This window comes from Bos indicus x Bos taurus, chromosome 1, assembly GCF_003369695.1.
Source record: "Bos indicus x Bos taurus breed Angus x Brahman F1 hybrid chromosome 1, Bos_hybrid_MaternalHap_v2.0, whole genome shotgun sequence".
NCBI lineage: Eukaryota > Metazoa > Chordata > Mammalia > Artiodactyla > Bovidae > Bos > Bos indicus x Bos taurus.
In genome coordinates, this window is record NC_040076.1 from 153,682,778 (window position 1) to 153,701,749 (window position 18,972).

The 18,972-nt window shown below is 38.8% G+C and overlaps 1 protein-coding gene across 6 annotated transcripts in view; it reads right to left on the reverse strand.

Moving 5' to 3' along the window:
* The window catches only part of TBC1D5 (TBC1 domain family member 5), a 591,406-nt gene that overhangs the window by 238,021 nt on the left and 334,413 nt on the right, over positions 1-18,972 (reverse strand). For all 6 annotated transcript variants that reach the window (XM_027549609.1, XM_027549590.1, XM_027549600.1 and 3 more), the window contains 4 exons: positions 15,118-15,220; positions 8,561-8,649; positions 6,987-7,037; positions 6,820-6,889 (listed from right to left, as the gene is read on the reverse strand). In XM_027549609.1, coding sequence (XP_027405410.1) covers positions 6,820-6,889; positions 6,987-7,037; positions 8,561-8,649; positions 15,118-15,220 — 313 coding nt within the window. The remainder of the gene's footprint in view (positions 1-6,819; positions 6,890-6,986; positions 7,038-8,560; positions 8,650-15,117; positions 15,221-18,972) is intronic.

An 18,972-nucleotide genomic window follows, 5' to 3' on the forward strand; every position in this document is an offset into this window, starting at 1 on the left:
AATGAAGCAGAAGTAGATATTTTACTGGAGTTCTCTTGCCTTTTCTATGATTCAACGGATGCTGGCAATTTGATCTCTGGTTCCTCTGCTTTTTTCTTAATCCAGCTTGAACATCTGGAAGTTCTTGGTTCACATACCGCTGAAGCCTGGCTTGGAGAAGTTTGAGCATTACTTTGCTAGTGTGTGAAATGAGTGCAGCTGTGTGGTAGTTAGAACAGTCTTTGGCATTACCTTTCTTTGGAACTGGAATGAAAACTGACCTTTTCCAGTCTGGTGGCTTTCTGAATTTTCCCAATTTGCTGGCATATCGAGTGCAGCACTTTCACAGCATCGTTTTTTAGAATCTGAAATAGCTCAACTGGAATTCCATCACCTCCACTCACTTTGTTTGTAGTGATGCTTCCTAAGGCCCACTTGATTTGTCACTCCAGGGTGTCCGGCTCTAGGTGAGTGATCACACCATCATGGTTATCTGAGTCATGAAGATCTTTTTTGTACAGTTCTTCTGTGTATTCTTGCCACCCCTTATCTTCTGCTTCTGTTAGATCCGTATCATTTCTGTCCTTTATTGTGCCCATCTTTGCATGAAATGTTCCCCAGCTAGTTCTAATTTTCTTGGAGAGATCTCTGGTCTTTCCGATTCTACTGTTTTCCTCTATTACTTGGTGTTGATCACTGAGGAAGGCTTTCTTATCTCTCCTTGCCATTCTTTAGAACTCTGCATTCAGATGGATATATCTTTCCTTTTCTCCTTTGTCTTTAGCTTCTCTTCTTTTCATGGCTCTTTGTAAGCCCTCCTCAGACAATAATTTTGCCTTTTTGCATTTCTTTTTCTTGGGGATGGTTTTGATTGCTGCCTCCTGTACAATGTTAAAAATCTTCGTCCATAGTTCTTTAGGCACTCTGTCTAACAGATCTAATCCCTTGAATTTGTCATTTCTACTGCATAATCAAGGGATGTGATTTAGGTCTTACATGAATGGTCTAGTGGTTTTTCCTACATTCTTCAATTTAACTCTGAGTTTTGCAACATGGAGTTCATGAACTGAGCAACAGTCAGTTCCCTGTCTTGTTTGCGCTGACTGTATAGAGCTTCTCCCAAAGAAGGCAATGGCAACCCACTCCAGTGTTCTTGCCTGGAGAATCCCAGGGATGGAGGAGCCTGGTGGGCTGCCGTCTGTGGGGCTGCACAGAGTCGGACACGCCTGAAGCGACTGAGCAGCAGCAGAAGCACTAGAGCTTCTCCATATTCAGCTGCAAAGAATATAATCAATCTGATTTTGGTATTGACCACTTGGTGATGTCCATGTGTAGAGTCTTCTCCTGTTGTTGGAAGAGGGTGCTTGCTATGACCAGTGTGTTCTCTTGGCAAAACTCTGTTATCCTTTGCCCTGCTTCATTTTGTACTCCCAGGCCAAATCTGCCTGTTACTCCAGGTATCTATTGACTTCCTACTTCTGCATTCTAGTCTCCAGTGATGCCAAGGACATCTTTTTTGGATGTTAGTTTTAGAAGGTCTTGTTGTGGCCGACTCTTTGCGACCCCATGGACTGTAGCCTACCAGGTTCCTCCATCCATGGGATTTTCCAGGCAAGAATACTGGAGTGGGTTGCCATTTCCTTCTCCAGGAGATCTTCCCAACCCAGGGATCGAACCCAGGTCTCCCGCGTTGTAGGCAGACACTTTACCATCTGAGCCACCGGACACCTGTAAGTCTTCATAGGACCGTTCAACTTAAGCTTCTTTGGCATGATTCCTAAAATGTCCATGTTCACTCTTGTCATCTCCTGTTTGACCACTTCAATTTACCTTGATTCATAGACCTAACATTCCAGGTTCCTATGCAACATTGTTCTTTACAGCATCAGACTTTACTCCCATCACTAGACACATCCACAACTGGGCGATGTTCTTTGGCTCAGCCTCTTCATTCTTTCTGGACTTATTTCTCCACTCTTCTCCAGTAGCATACTGGGCACCTACTGATCTGGCGAGTTTATCTTTCAGTGTCCCATCTTTTTGCCTTTTCATACAAGTCACAAGATGGCAGAGCCCCTCCTTAGACATTTTCAAGAGGGCCTCATTATTTTCACTCCAGGAAAAACAAAACAATCCAAATTCTTTAGCCAGGTGGGCAGTCTTTCCCTCACGTGGTTAGCCTGCTCTCACTGTGCTTGCAGAAACCCTGGTCTGCCATTTTCTACGTGAAGCATCCCTCCCAGTGTTTCCCCTGAAGGGCCCCCACGTGTACTGTCAGATTTGGCTCAAGTGTCCGGTCCCAGTTCAGTCCGTCTTCCCTGCTTTGCTACTTCTCTGCCTCCTAAAATGTGAAATCTCTAAAAGGAGTATCAGCTTTTTGTCACTGGAGCAGATTCAGCGACATAAAGAAGGTAAAGCTCTTGCCTGCACCATTTGGAAGAAAGAACTACACAGAAAAAAAGCCTGGAATTCGCCCTAGAGTCGTGACTAGGCAGGGTGGCAGAAAGCTCAGGAGACAGGACGGGGGGGGGCACTTGTTAAGGACAGAGGAGGCTCATGGGAAGGGGCTCCATCTGGCTGCCCAGCATCATTTCCAGTCTTAAGATGAAACACAGCCCTTTGGACTTTCTACAGTGCCTGCCCTAGTGTACTTAGGTCTAAAGGTCAGAAGACTACATTAAAATTTAGAGCTCAACTCGTTGCTAATTTGTATATAAAAGAGAAAGGGAAACCTTCATATTGCCATCATTTACTACAAAAATAGTAAAGCCAAGACTCTTTTTTCTGATTTTGTAACATCCAGTACACTCTCTTCAAATAACAGGATGCTTTAACCTAAGAAGATTTCCCCTAACAGAATACTTCATTAGGATGGTGCAAAAGTATTTGCAGTTTTACATTACTGAACTTTGCCATTTGATATGTATTTAAATAAATATGGTTATGGTATACATTATTTTAATGTGTCTTTTTCACTTTATGTTTTTATGCTAATGACATTATTTGCTGGGTATTTACATTTATTTCATTTTAGACTAAGAAACTGATAGGAGTAAGGACTTCACAGGTGTTGCTAGTGGTAAAGAATCCATCTGCCAGTGCACGAGACGCAAGATCCCTGGGTCGGGAAGATCCATGCCCTGGAGATAATGGCAACCTGCTCCAGTACTCTTGCCTAGAAAATCCCATGGACAGAGGAGCCTGGTGGACTACAGTCCATGGGGCCACAAAGAATCAGACACGACTGAGCACACACACACGGAAATGATGTTAAGACAAAAGCAAATCTGATCGATTTTCTTATTCGAGTTCAAAATGAGTTGTAAAGCAGTGAAGACAACTCACATCATCAACAGTGCATTTGGCCCAGGAACTGCAACGAACATACAGCACAGTGGTGGTTCAAGAAGTTTTGCAAAGGAGATGAGAGCCTTGATGACGAGGGCATACTGGCTGGCCTTCAGAAGTTGACAACGGCCAACCAGCGCGTTTCTCTTATGTCTCCAGCACTGGCAGGCGGGTTCTTTACCACTACTGCCACGTGGGGAGTCCAGGTGCCTTATCAGTGGTCCACAAATCAAAAAACCCCATCACTTTGAAGTGTCGTCTTCTCTTTTTCTACGGAACAATGGACCATTTCTGAGACAAAAAGCGTATTTTATATGACAACCAGTGATGACCAGCTCAGTGGATGGGCCGAGAAAAAGCTCCAAGCACTTTCCTAAGCCAAACTTGCACCAAAAAAAGGTCATGGTCACTGTTTGGTGGTCTGCTGCCCGTCTGATCCACTACAGCCTTTTGAATCCTAGTGCAATCATTATATCTGAGAAGTATGCTCAGTAAATCAATGAGATGCACCAAAAATTGCAAAGCCTGCAGCCAGTACTGGTCAACAGAAAGGGCCCAATTCTTCTCCACGACCATGCCCAACTGCATGCCACACAACCAGAGCGCCATAAGTGGGATGAACTGGACTAGGAAATTTTGCCTCACCCACCATATTCACTTGGCCTCTCACCAACAGACACCACTTCATCAACCATCTCAACAATTCTCTGCAAGGAAAATGCTTCCACAACCAGCAGGAGGCGGAAACGCCTCCAAGGGTTTGCCAAGTCCCAAGGTATGGACTTTTATGCTACAGAAGTAAACAGACACTTGTTGTTGGCAAAGATGTGTTGATTGTAATGGTGCCTATTTTGATGAATAAAGTTGTGTTTGACCCTAATTATAATGATTTAAAATTCCCAGTTAGAAACCGCAATTACATTTGCACCAACCTAATATAATATCTCTTAAATTTAAAAAACTTGAAAGCAATCTCTCTGGTCATTTAAATGCTAAACAGCATAGCATATCTAATAGGCAAATTGAAACAATAAAGATAGAGTTAATGAAAACCACTTATCTTCAGGATTTCTTATGACGAAGAATGCTACCTACATTGAACATAAAGCTGTGATTGTCTCATCTCATTTGATGAGACGCACACCACGACCAACAGCACTAGAGAGCTTTTCTGACCACTGCTTAGTGGTAGCAAAGTGTGTTTTACAGATCAGTTGCAGGCTACAGAGTGAGTGATACAGTGAGATGACGATTTTACACCACTATGAAACCAACACATTGCTTCCTTCACCACGAAAGCCTTATAAAAGCAGCGTCACTGCACGAGGCGGCATGCACCGCGATATAACTGAATTTTCCATGGAAGTAGAAGACCCGAAAGAGGGATATAATAGTTTCTAACCTTCTTCTTTAAAAGATGACAGAATCATGGAATAGAAGACAAAGGGTAGGATGAAGAGGGAGTCACGAGATATGCTTTTCAGGGACACACGATGCACTGATACACACAAATAACAGATACAGATTCTCAGAGGTCATATCTGCGTGTTCTCTGATTACGTGTCTTTGTGTAGTCTTAGCCATTTTCATATGATTCCGTGAAAGCAACGTGGATAAGTACAAGTAAAAACTGGCAGCCCTCACATTTTATCACTCAGTTTCTCAGATACTCTGAATCAGTTATAAAACACAAAATGACCAGGGTGTAAAACGATCATGAGGCCTATAATTAAATGTATTCAAATACTCTGCTCAAAATCTGATGTTCACATAAGTCTCTTTACCAAATCACCTGCTGAAAATACACTGTTCATCACATGTGCTTACAGCACGCTTCCCCTCTAATAATCCTTACAGAATAGAGCATGGTGATATATTGCTGGAGGAAGAACATCACTTAGGCTAGGACTTGACAAACCTTCTCTGCAGAAATGGTAAATGTTTGAGGCTTTCCAAGCCACACCGTCCGTGCTGCAATCACCCAGCTCTGCCTTTGTAATGAGAGAGCAGCTGAAGACAGTAAGTAAACAAATAGGCGTGGCTGTATCCCAACAAAACTTTTTTCTGGATGTGGAAATTTGAGTTCCCCGTAATCTGCATGTCACAAAATATTACTTCTCTTTTGATATTTTTTCAACCATTTAATAATGTAAAAGCCATTTTTAACTCACAAGCTGTACAAAAACAGATGGCAGGCCAAATTGGCCTGCAGGCAGTAGTTCGTCCTGACCTCGACCAAAGGCATAAAAAGCATTAGTTATCCATCTCATCGGCTAAGAGATAAAGCGAAAGAACTGAGTGATACACGGTTTCTAACCAGAACGCATTCAATTATACTAATATAAAAGAAATTAGTCACATAGAAAATAATAAACCCAAAACTCTTAACACAACAGACCTTGTCAGAATAATTTGTAGTCTTCCCAATATTGTGCAATAACAATGAAAAGGCCAGAACGATCCCTAAGTTAGCATATATATTTGTTTAAAATGACAGTTAATTTGGCAATTCCACTCCTAGAGATATGCCAAGAGAAATGAAAACATATGTTTACAAAAAGTTTGTACATAAATGTTCAGAGCAACATTATTTTTAATAGTTAAAAAGTGAAAAGAACCCAAATGTCTACCAACTGACATACGGAAAAATAAAATGTGGCATATATGTATGCAAGGAAATATTATTCAGCCATGAAAAGGGATGACGTACTGACACATGCTATATCCCAAATAGTGAAAACACTATTCTAAGTCAAAACAGACAGTCACAAAGGTCACATATTGCATGATTTCATTTACATGCAAGGTCCAGAACAGCAAGTTCAAAGAAACGGGGGATACATTAGTGATGCCGGATGTTCTGGGGAGGGGGAAGGAGGGGCAACTGCTAGTGGGGACAGGGTTTCCTTCTAGGGTGCTGAAATGGTCTGAAATTAGAAAGTGGAGATGCACGCACCAACTCTGTGAATCTATTAAAAACCTCTAAATTGTACACTTTAAAAAGGTGAATACTATGGTATGTCATTTCACAAAAATTACAGTTAAAGAATAAAGCTGAGAGAGAGTAAGGATAAATATAGCTGCTAAACATATAAATTCAATTGAGTGATGCATCAGTAAAACAATCTACTGGGTACAGTTTACCTACATGCTTCAGGGCCTGTCTCCTCACCAGGACAGCAGAGATCAAGTAGATAAATACACTTCTCATTCAAAATTTATAGCAGTTTTTAAGAAATTATATTACATGCATAATTTACACACATATAAAAGAAAGTTTCTATTTTACATGAAAATTTTTATATTACCTTTGTAAATCTGTCAATAATTAGAGGCATGATTTAGAACCCCAGTTCAAACTTATTTCAGAGGCATTTTTATATTTTTGTTTTTATAGTGATAATAATGGCTTTTGTTCTCTGATTTTACACTTTTATTTACTGAAATCATTTATTCCCTCAAATACATTGAAAATATTTTTACTATAATTACCTTTTGACCATCATGCTCAAAAGTAGAAAACCAAGGTTCAGCAGTTTCCATAAGCTGTGAGAACATTGCACTAAAAATCAGAAAAATAATATAATGCTAATGTTAAATCTTCATTAAGGTAAAAATAGCATAAAAAATAAAAATAACAGAAAAGTTTTTGTACTTACTAGGCATCATGTTCCAGATATTCAGGGTTCAGGAGAGTTTTCATTTCCTCACTTAAAACAGCAATGCAAGTGATCAGAATGTGTAATTTTTTAACAGAAAAAGATGCAGAGGTTGCCTTATCTATACTCTAAGCCAGCTTTCATATAATGTGTGAAGGAAAAAACATGAGCCTTTTTTAAATAAAAAGAGCAACTCTATTAACATATGAAATGTTTCTTTCTACAAAGATGGAAAACAAATTAGTTCCCTGTCTCTACCACAGTGATGTAACTATCTAATTATTCCGAATAACAAATGCTGAATGTGACAATACATTCTTTGAATGTGCCTGATCTAGAATCAACTGACTGCTCCACAATCTATCACTTGTCCAAATGAAACAAGGAAATATGTAATTACTGGTCATAGATCCCGTATCAAAACACTGATTTATTTTCCTTCAATGGCTTCTACTTTTAATATGTTTTAGTATCAATCAGTGACCTCGTCCAAATCTATTTTAGTGCTCCTTTTACTTTATAAAGGATTGAAACTCTTAAAGAAGCATACCCAACTCATTTAAAAGCTGTTTTTTAAAAAGCTACTTTCAATCATGTATACTTTTCTATGAAGTATAGTCTGCATATACATTTTTGAAAAGATAAAACTGGCATGAGAACAGGATCTCAATACTAATTGCATCCTTATCATAGTTTATAGAGAAACTGAGGCAATGGCAATTAAGACATGGTTATTGTAGTCAGATTCAAGAAACTCTCCAATCCATCCAATGTAACTGGAAAAACTCCAAGGAGCTAGAAAATACAAGCCTACGGTACAGTCAAGTTGACTTGACAAATGCCCTCATGTATGTTCAGCAAAATGATGGCTGCTTTTGATTAATAAAGACTGTATGCGCAAACAGATGAAATGCTACATGCTAATTCTCTGTTTTCTGCATGGAGAGGGGCCAGCCTACGAACGTTCCTGCTGGTTTACAGTCCCTAGGCTCTCCATTCCCAAGACGCCTCCAAGCTGCTTCTCTTGCCCACCTAGTGAGGGTATCTTAAGTTAGAAAATAAATTCTAACAATCAGCCTAAGTTAAATACAATTACTGAAGTTATCTACTGGAAATAATAATGTATCTAAAAAACATGGGAAGTCATTTGTGTTTCTTTAAATTGGGGTTCTTTGTGAAACTATTCTGTTTATGAATTGAATTGAGTTGGATCTGGGGAGGACAAAATACATCTCAGAATAGGTTCTCTTACAGCTTAGTGTGAGAGAACGGGTCACTGTAGGATGCAATGTATGAATATTAACAACTGTTAGCACTTCGCCATTGCAACAAAAATCTCTTCTTGATCCGTTAGATATATGTCTTCCTTTGGTACGGCTCTAAGACTTGCAAAAATATTTAGAATTCCAAGTTTCCCCACAGCTGAAATAGGATTACAATTACTAAGTGGTTCAGCCACATGAACCTCAAACAAATGCTTACAATTTACAACATCTTCAATGTAAAAGGTGTTGAGGTTAAAAAAAAGATTACAACAGGGCTGAAAAATAGATGGAGCTCCTATAAAAACTTGCCTTGGCTGCGCAGATTCACTGGCATGGAGAAAGGCCTGGTGGTCGCAGTGGAGGGTGAAGACGATAGGAGCCAGCAGCTCGTGCATTCCCTGGAACAGAGCCCGAGAAAGGAGGGGGCGGGTGCTGAGGATTCACCAGTGGACAGAAGGGGCTCAGCTGAGAGCCCTGCAGCTGGCCCCCACTGCCAGCATTTCCATATTATACACAGAAGCAAAAACGTAAAAACTACAAAAGGAGACTTAGTTTTAGAATTTGACTTCCGAGTCAACCACAGCATGTATTCTTCTTTAAAACATGGAGAGCAGCTCTCTTTTAAATAACACAACAAACAATACATTGGCATGGCAGACAACCTTGCACCTGTCAGTTGCTTCAGAATCTGTGCTCATAAATATGAATTTCATTTATGCAAATCATAATCATGAGCTACAGTGTAAGGATCTGTAGTAAGAAGGGCAACTAAGAACTGGAGACCTAAGGAAATTACATCCAATGTTTTCATTATATAATGGCTCAAAATTAGGATGTCTGTAGATTTAGGAAGAGCTGAAGTCAGCTAGCTGGAAATGTTGGATAATAAAAGAAATAATCTTTAGCAGGTATGAGGAAAAACAAAGTTTTCAAGTAAAAATTTTAAAGGTGCTTAAGCCAAGATGGCCATAATTTTTTTTTTCCTATTTCAACTATAAGGTTACTTTTCAATTTATTTAGTGATTTCACCAGTATAATTTTCTTTGTCCTTATATTCTGTTCATCTATGGATTACGTAAATATACACCGAAACAAAAAGATATTAATTACTAAGTTGCCTTTCAAAGGTTATTATAAAAATATATTATTTATACATTATTGTGAAAAAATAAGATATTCCAGATCAGTTGAGATTTTTTCCCCCCTACTTAGGCATCAAAAGCATATTTTAGCAAGTTAAAAATAGATTATACACTTTTCTGCCTTTTAAAGTGAGTCAATTACTATTTTCCTTTTATCTATGATGATCTCTTGCAAAAAGACAACACAAAACCCCAGCTTTTCAGGAAATAACAATAAAGTCTCCTCTCTTTGCTAATGGGATTAAAGAAAACCTCCAGTGAGGGACAGCCACACAGCACTCTGCACCAGTCTCGCAGCTCTGTGCTACTAAGTAGCCCAGAAGGAAACTGTCAGAGTTCACTGACAGGTCTTCACCAGCCTGGAATTAGAAGGGCTTAATGACATTCTTACAAAATAATTTAGGATCCACTGACAATTTACTTGTGATTTAGGACAAATTACCACACATCACTTCAATCTTTTTAGGTAAACATCACCTACTAAACAAATCTTGAAAAGACTGCTCCTTAGAAGAACTTGGTAGAGACCCAGAAAGAATGAAATGTTGCTAAAGTGGTTTAAAAACATTATCAGGGGCTTATTATTCTGGAATAATCTCAAATTATTCCAAAAACTGAGTGACATACTTTTAATCATGAAAGTAAGAGGCGCTTATAGGAGAGAACTACAGAAAAGCGAAAGCAAACAAAACAAAAAAGCAGGGAGGGAAGGCCGAAGAAGGAAGAAAGAGCAGCTGTGGCGATATCCTCGAGGTAATCTTTTGCTTATTTCTAGTGGTTTCCTTGGGATAAACTCCCTAGAAGAAAAATTTCTGGGTAAATGAGTTAAGATATTCGACATATACAATTAATCTGCCCTTTAGAAATAATTCCCTCACTTTAAGGCATAAAACTCCCCAAATCATTTCATATACTCTCATCTTTATTTGTAGTGTTTTTTAAAAATCCCATCAAATTTTACAAACAGTTGCTTTAACTTACTTAAATGTTAGTGAGATTGAATACAAACGTTTTAGTGGCCATTTTTATTTAATGAATTGCCCATTTTCTCTTAATGAAGAGTTTCCTTTTCCCTAATAATCTGTAATATTTCTTCAGCAATTCAGGAAATTAACCCTTAGTCATTTTTGTTACAAATGCTTTCCCATGTTTGTAACTTGCCTTTTAATTTTGATGATATCTCATGTCAAAGTGAAACCATATACTTTAAAAATAGTCAAATCAATAAATCATCTTTTATAATTTCTTTTGCATTCATGCCAAAGAAACCTTCATCATATTGAGATTAAGTTAAATTACAAGTTCCTTTTTCACAGCTAATTCTTTACCCATCTGGAATTTCTTTTTGCCCCGAAGAATAAATATGCATTTTCCTCTCCCTAAGAGTTAAACTAATTTATTGAGTAATCTTCATCTACTGAATAATCCATCTTTTCCCAAGAGTTCTGAAATGTCATCTTTATCATAATCTGATTCTTTGGCTTTCATTTTTTCTGGGTTTGTTTTTACTGGTATTCTACTAATTTATACATTCTTAACAAGAACTTTACTACTGTCACGATTTGAGCTGTAAAATACTCCAGTTCCCCATATTTTCTATCCTTTTCCTCAAAACTATTTTGCCTATTCTAATAACTTTTTTCATCCAAATGAAAATGTAATTTAGTTACAGAAAATGCTAGACAAAAACTATTTTTTACTGTGATTGTATTAACTTGAATAAAATAGATATTTCTAAGAATACCAGATCTTCCAGTCCAAAAATATGTACAACTGCATAGTTTTTATTAGGTTGATTACCAGGTTTTAGTCGTTGGTGGCGGTGTCCGTGATCTTCGGACTGGAACGTTTCCTTTCAATATGTTTTCTAAAACTATTTATGGATGCTTTAGTAAGAAACAGCTCTTGCCTAAATGCATCTTCTCACTTTCTTTAATGTTCTCTTCCCTCTACTTTCTGTGACCTCTCTCCAGAGTCTACATTTGCCCATACATCATTTACTTTTATTTATTCCAAAAATTATCCGTTAACTACCTATGATGTTTTGAGAACACAAAAATGAATGGAGTGAGCACCTCCCAACCATTACGGAGCCTGTGATCTAGACAGCAAGACACATGATCAAATGAATACGGAAGTACTGCATGGTTATAAACTTGGCAAGTGATACATATATGTATATGTACGTGCGTATGTACATCCGTACATACCTAGGAAAACCCAGCTCCTACTATATGCTCAGCATATACAAGGTGCTCATTGCATAGTGACTGGATGAATGAAATAGCTTCCACCAGAGGGGTACATATCATTTATCAACACATTGGTAAAAGCTACAATATGATGAAAAATGGAAAAGAATTGTACTGAATTATACCTCAGTATTTCCCATCAATAAAAAAATGCTTTTTGTACAATGGAAAATTGTAAAATTCAGAATGCCCTGAATACCTCTAAGACAGCCTTTTACACATTCAGGCTTCACATCCAACTAAACTAGGTACATTTTTCTAAAACAGACTTGGAAAAAATTGTTGATCTTACTCTCAATTTTAGACTAGTAAAGCCTGATTATTAATTACAATTGACAACCAAATAGACATCTTTAAATGAAAAGAGATCTGGAAAGAATGATAATAAATTGTTTAAATGAAGAGAGATCTGGAAAGAATGATAATAAATTCAATGCGCTGTAAATCTGATAAAACGTAACAAAAAAGAAATGTATCATCAGTTTCCAAAATCTGTGTTTTGTTTCCACCCGCACGTCAGTGTTTCTGCTTGCTTACAGCCTTGTTCACTGCTGGATCCTCAGTAGTCACTGCACTCCAAACTCATGTCAGTTGAAAATAAAGGTAACAAAGTTTTCCTCATCAACAGCCTGTAGGCTCACAAAATTGAACCTGTTCTTTTATCTGCCTGTGTTCATTTAGCCCACCAAGCAGTCTTTATTAAAGCTGAGGCATCAGGCAGTCAAAGTTCATTAATACCATTTATATAATCTCTGCAGTTTCAATTAACTCAGCAAGACATTCTACTACATGATAACAGTCTCATTAATTCAATAAAATCCCATAACTATTAACAATATGGTCGATGTTAAACGGGGTGTCACCTAGTACAAAATAATAGCTTTAACAGCTTGTGATGAAACTCAAGGTTTTTTCTTAAATTTGATCTGGTTAAATATCCAATCCTCTTAGAGTAAGGGATTATTTCTACCTCTATAGAATCTATAGAATTTTTAACATGTATATGGAGTAATTTTAAGTCTAAGAAGGTTGATGCGCAGCAGTAAGTTAATAATAGTTTCCTGCTCAGTGACCGATAGACTTTGTCTAAATTATCAAGCGTGTCTGATCTGTCCCACTTCTCTTTAGTTTTCCTTACAAACGAGTGTGCTGTGTGCCTTACAAACGATGGACTACACAATTATAATGTGTTTTTTTTTTCCTTGTCTGTGAATCTAGTTGTTTCTTTCTCTAAAGAAAAAGGGGAAATAAACGTATAACTTGGCATAATTATATTCTAACCTCATTGGCTATCATCAAAGTTTTCATCATGAGATACTCCCAGATATTTCAAAGAGGAGACAGAAGACTGAGGAGACAGGCTTGATGACAAAAGCCAACAAAATGAGACAGAGAACAGAACAACGGAAATGAACCAGGATCACTGGCGAAGAGCCTGAACCTGATGACTTCTTGAAAGTGTGTTAGTAACATTCTTAGATTTTAAGTCATTCTTACTAGAATTTTCTTTTATTTGCTTCCAAAAAATCTTGCACAGATGGAGATTTATTTTCTCCTGTCTCCTTTCTGGTTTGCTGTTGGTTTCCACACTTTGGATCTGATCTGGACAGCATATCTTGCTAGGGAAGGCCTTTCCTACCCTGAGGTTATCAAAAAATTCTCCTAAATGTTTCTTTTTTCCCAGAATTTTTATGTAGTTTTAGTTCTTACAATTACACCTTTAATTTAATCGTTTTTAGATGGAAAATCAAATACAGCAATTCAATATCCTTTTCCCCTTGAATGGAAATGCCCTATCTATCTCACATGAAGGTCTCACTTATGACTGGACCTGTTCTTACCTTGTTCCACTGATCTCTCTCTCAGTTTCCACACTACTGTTACACTGGTTTGATCATGTAACATTTATCACTGTTTCCATGTCTTCCTATGTCATTCTCCCCTTCCCCTAAATTCTGTGGCAACTGAAGCACATGTATTAATTGACCATAACCATGATCACCACGGTAACTACCAACACGAAGGCTTAGGAGCACTAATGCTTTTAACTCTACAAGAGCACTGCCCTCATCAGCAAAGCTGTAAGAGCAGAAGAGGCGAGTCTGTGTGTTGTCTAAGAAGTGTTAGAGCTGAGACACAAATGAAAGAATCAGAGTCTAGACCCAGTGCTCACAACCAGCAAGCTATGTTCTTTCTTGCCATTAAAATTACTATAAAGCTTTTGGGCACTAAAGTTAAAATAACCATGTCCAGTTTTAAAAAACTGTATCTCTTTCACTTAGCCTATCAGTGGAATGATAACACATTTACATACTAATTTAGGAAGAAACAGTATCTTTCCTTAGTATCTTCCACCTAAACACGTGCTGTCACTTTTCTGTTTATTCAACTCTACCTTTACATCCTTCTGTGACATTTATAGTTTTTATTCTTATATTCTTATAAAAGCTATATATAGCTTTTATTCTTATATTACTAAATTTATTCCTAGACATTTTATAGTTTTGGTTGCCATTATGAACAGGATATATTTTTTCCATTTCCCATTCTAAAAGCTCATTATCACCATGTAATTAATATAAAATATATATTAGTAATATAAAAACTAAGATAAAATTAGTTCTTTTGCATATTTTCATGTATAGAATAACATATATTATTTAGGACAACTGCAATATGAGTTGGTTTATTATCTTTAAATAAATCAAGTTTATCTCAAATTATAAATAAACTGCTCTCACCATGCAGGTGTTTTCTGTTATACTGAATTTGGGTGGTCACCAGTGGACATAACAACTTTGGATTGTTAGAGAATTTATTAATAGTTTGAATCCTCACTTAACATGTATTCTGACATACATTAGAGTATCTAACTTTGTATATTTTTATTGAAATCCCATTAGCTTAAGTAGAAACCTGGATACTTCTTTATATATTAAATAATTTACATTTCAAAATGAATACACATAATCCAATAACCTTCTTTAATTACGAGATGAATTAAACATCAAGATCTCAAGAATATCATATAAATTCCAGAAAGTTTAAAGGAACTTTCTGAAGGTATATCGCCAGTAAAGAGTAAGAGGACACTCGATCACTTCCTCCACAGCATGGCATGCATTTATAAATGCTGTGCTTAGAAACAACATTTATATATACAACTCTGAAAAGTTTTATTACTAGATTGCCTTCAAAGATGCTGTTTATAAACAAACTCCCAAAAGTTGAAAGAAAAGATTGAATGCCTTATAGAAGACAATTTGGCGGAATGTCTTATAATAAGGAAGAAGCATATGTGTGCCAGTGAGCTTGCTTTTCTCACCGTGCAGCTGACAAGCAGCTCTTTGATTGCTTTACTATTATGATACAACTTTGGATACAATAAAGGCTACATTATTGCTCTATCATTTGTCAAGCTGTATAGAAAATTCTGAGTCAATGGATGCCACCTGTACGATATTTTCATTACCTGTTTATAAAGCAACTGCTCGTTTTCTCTAGCATAACAGAAAAGAACATCTGTAAGAATTTTTCTCACACTTTCTTGTTGGAAAAACTGCATTTCAGGAAACCTGAAAAAAGAAAACAGAGGGTTGAAACTGAGTAACACGATTTCAAGAATTACCCTCAAACTCTCCTCTCTGAGAGGTGCCAAGGGCGGCTTCTGGTTTTAGTACAAGTCTGTATTTGCCATGCAACTTATGCCAGAGGTGGGATTGATGTATTAAAGAAAAAAAGGATGAGAAAAGGGAGATAACTGTATCACAGAGGGGAGGGATACCTTCGACATCTAAACACTTCAAATGTCTTCATATGCTTAAGATCATCACGTGATGAATAAACAGTTTTTAAGCAAAATGACGTTGGTGTGGGGGATTGCTTTGTTTAATCCCATTTGGTATAATGTGATTTTGTAAATACCAACTCTGTGAAAAAATCATTATCTTTTTTTCCATGCAAATATCAGAATTTAAGTTATTACACATGACCACACCATTAGTTTTATTTAATTAAAACACCACTTTAAATGGAATGAGTTAGTCAATACTGCTTAAATGATCTCTGGATCAAAAATTCTACCAGGTGCTTTGAGGTAGTCTGAAATAAAAAGGGCAGAGTATTCACCTGAAAGGAGCTTAAATAGTTGTTTATAATGAAAGATGGCAACAACCCAAAGAGCAAATACAGAGGAATGCAACACACAATGAATCTGTCAGCCCTGTGTATACGCGGCTTTCAAATCTGCAGATTCAACCAACCATGGATCAAAGATATTTAGGAAAAACAAATTTTAGAAAGTTCCAAAAAGCAAAACTTGAATGTGCCAGCCTGCCAGCAACAATTTACACAGTATTTACACTGTATTAGCTATTATAAGAAATCTAGAGATGATTTATGTGAGGATAGGCACAGATTATATCTGTGAATATTACTGCATTTTATACAAGAGAGTTAAACAATCCATGGATTTTGGTATCTGTGGGAGTCCCGGACTCCATCCCTCATGAATACCAAAAGATGACGCTATAAGGGAAGAATGAATGTCATCCAAAAATAATCAGCCAGGATATAATAAAAGTAATACAGATAACCCTTACATGCATACACACTGACAGTGAAACATCAGAGAAGTTAAAAAAACAATCCCATTTACCATTGCAATGAAAAGAATAAAATACCTAGGGATAAACCACCTGAAGAGACAAAAGACCCGTATGCAGAAAACTGTAAGTCACTGATGAAGGAGATCAAAGTCGACACCAACAGATGGAGAGACGCCAGGTTCCTGGAGTGGAAGAACCAGTATCGGGAAAATGACCACACGACCCAAAGCAGTCTACAGAGTCAGCGCAGTCCCTATAAAACTACCAGTGGTATTTTTCAGAAAACTAGAACAAAAAGATGGGTGGATGGCATCACCAACTCAATGGACATGAGTTTGGGTAAATTCCGGGAGTTGCTGATGGACAGGGAGGCCTGGTGTGCTGCAGACCATGGGGTCGCAAAGAGTCAGACATGACTGAGTGACTGAACTGGGAACAAAAAAATTTACAATTTGGATGGAAACACAAAAGATGCTGAATAGCCAAAGAAATCTTGACAAAGAAAAACAGAGCTGGAGGAATCAACCTTCCTGACTTCAGACTAGACTACAAAGCCACAGTCATCAAGATAGGACAGCACGGGCACAAAAACAGAAACACAGGCCAATGGAACCAGACGGAAAGCCCAGAGGTAAGCTTACACACCTATGGGCACCGTATCTCTGATGAAGAAGGCAAGAACATACAATGAAGAAAAGACAGCCTCCTCAAAAAGTGGTGCTGGGAATACTGGACAGCTGTGGGTAAAAGAATGGGATTAGAAGGCTTCCCAACATCATACAGAAATAAGCAGTCAAATGGGTTCAATAACAAAAGGTCTGAACGAGAATTTTTAGGGGAGGAGGAACACAGAACGTCTGTGGGAAAGGTCACCCCATCAGAAGGAAAGCCCCGAGGGCTCGATTCTGAGCGCAGCGTGGAGCTAGTGACACAGAGGGCACGTGCTTCCAGGAGGTGCCGCCGGCTGGGGCAGGACAACAGGGCGCAGGAGAAGCGGGAAGCACAGGCAGGAGCTTCCAAGGCAGCATTAAGCGGGGGGAGAGCCACAGATGACGCTACATTTCTGAAGCCAAAAGGAAAGAAGAGAGTACTGGAGGGACTCTAATTTGGAAAAAGACTGCAAGAGGAGAGTTGAGAGGAAGGAGAGACGAGGATATTACACTGAGGTGAAATAGAGAGTCACAGGCCTGAGAAGAGCCTGTGTTCAGCTTTCTGCTGCACAGCTGCTGGCTGTGGGACTGGAGTAGACGGTTGCCTAATGGCCTCATCTCTGAAGCGGGATGATCACACTGCTCTTGGGACCAGGTGAGACGCTGCGGCAGCAGCAGGAGCAGGCCTAGCGGCAGGCGTCCAGCTCAGAGGCCACTGCTGGCCTGAGAATGGGCACTTGGCATGCCGCACGCATGAATGAGGAGGCTTGGGTACTGGAAGATAAGAGAGTGCATGGGAGGCTGGAGACCGAGAGCACAGAGGCACGGGCCGCATCAGGGGACAGAAGAGTGGTCCTCCCTAGTCTCCAGAGGCACAACCGTGGCTGTCAGTCACGTTCCGACTACTGCTTCCTACCGCTGGTGAGCTCAGCTGTTTTCTGCGTCCGTCTGATCCTCTCCAGGGCCCCTGTGAGAGTTAGAACTTTCTTTCCAGTTCAGGCTGGGACCCTGTGTGGACTATGCTAGTGGTTTGTGAGGCATCTCTTTCCTGATTCTAATTTTTATAATAAATTATAGCCTGTTTCATCTTTATCTGTTCATTTGACTTTGGCTTGAAATTCCCTTGGGTATATAGTTTGTCCCCAGACATAGGAGTCTGACCTCTTCTCCTGCAGGAAGGAAGCCTCTCTTTTGGGGCTTGGAATAAACAGCCCGTGGGCTATCTCATATCCATGCATAAATCTCAGTGTGCTGGCCCTCTAGATAGCCCAGACTCAGGCTGCTGCTGCTGCTAAGTCGCTTCAGTCGTGTCCGACTCTGTGTGACCCCATAGACAGCAGCCCACCAGGCTCCCCCGTCCCTGGGATTCTCCAGGCAAGAACATGGAGTGGGTTGCCATTTCCTTCTCCAATGCATGAAAGTGAAAAGTGAAAGTGAAGTCGCTCAGTCGTGTCCAACTCTTAGTGACCCCATGGACTGCAGCTTTCCAGGCTCCTCCATCCATGGGACTCTCCAGGCAAGAGTACTGGAGTGGGGTGCCATTGCCTTCTCCAGACTCAGGCTGGAGTTCCTAAAGAGGAGAAATTATCTGAAAGTAAAGTCAGAGCAAGAATAATAACTATATCTTAGAAGACAAAGAAGTTCCAAAAAGTGTCAAAAGAACTAAAGTAGGAGATACATACAAAAGCTTGTTAAATGACTTATTTAGGACAAAAGAAATCTGCTAAAGCCTTTAAAAAGTCAAATACCCCAAATTAGAGCAATTAGGATGAAAGACAGGTGACTAGTTAATAAAATGCTGAGAAGAAATTTCCTGGAAAAACTTACGTCACCAAAGTAAAATAGAGTAATCCTTCTGAGGTGAAATGGTTTCCTCTCCTTGTTTGTCGGATGACTTAAATCTAGCCCTGCCTTGAAGCAGGCTTCCTATCTCAGGACTGGACAGGTCACATGGCTGAGTGATTCTATATATCTGCTTCTTTAACACCACTTTGGAAATTGTCTATGCACACTGGACCACCAAATTCCCAATGGCTGCTGCAATCTGAACGGATTATGGGAGAAAGTGCT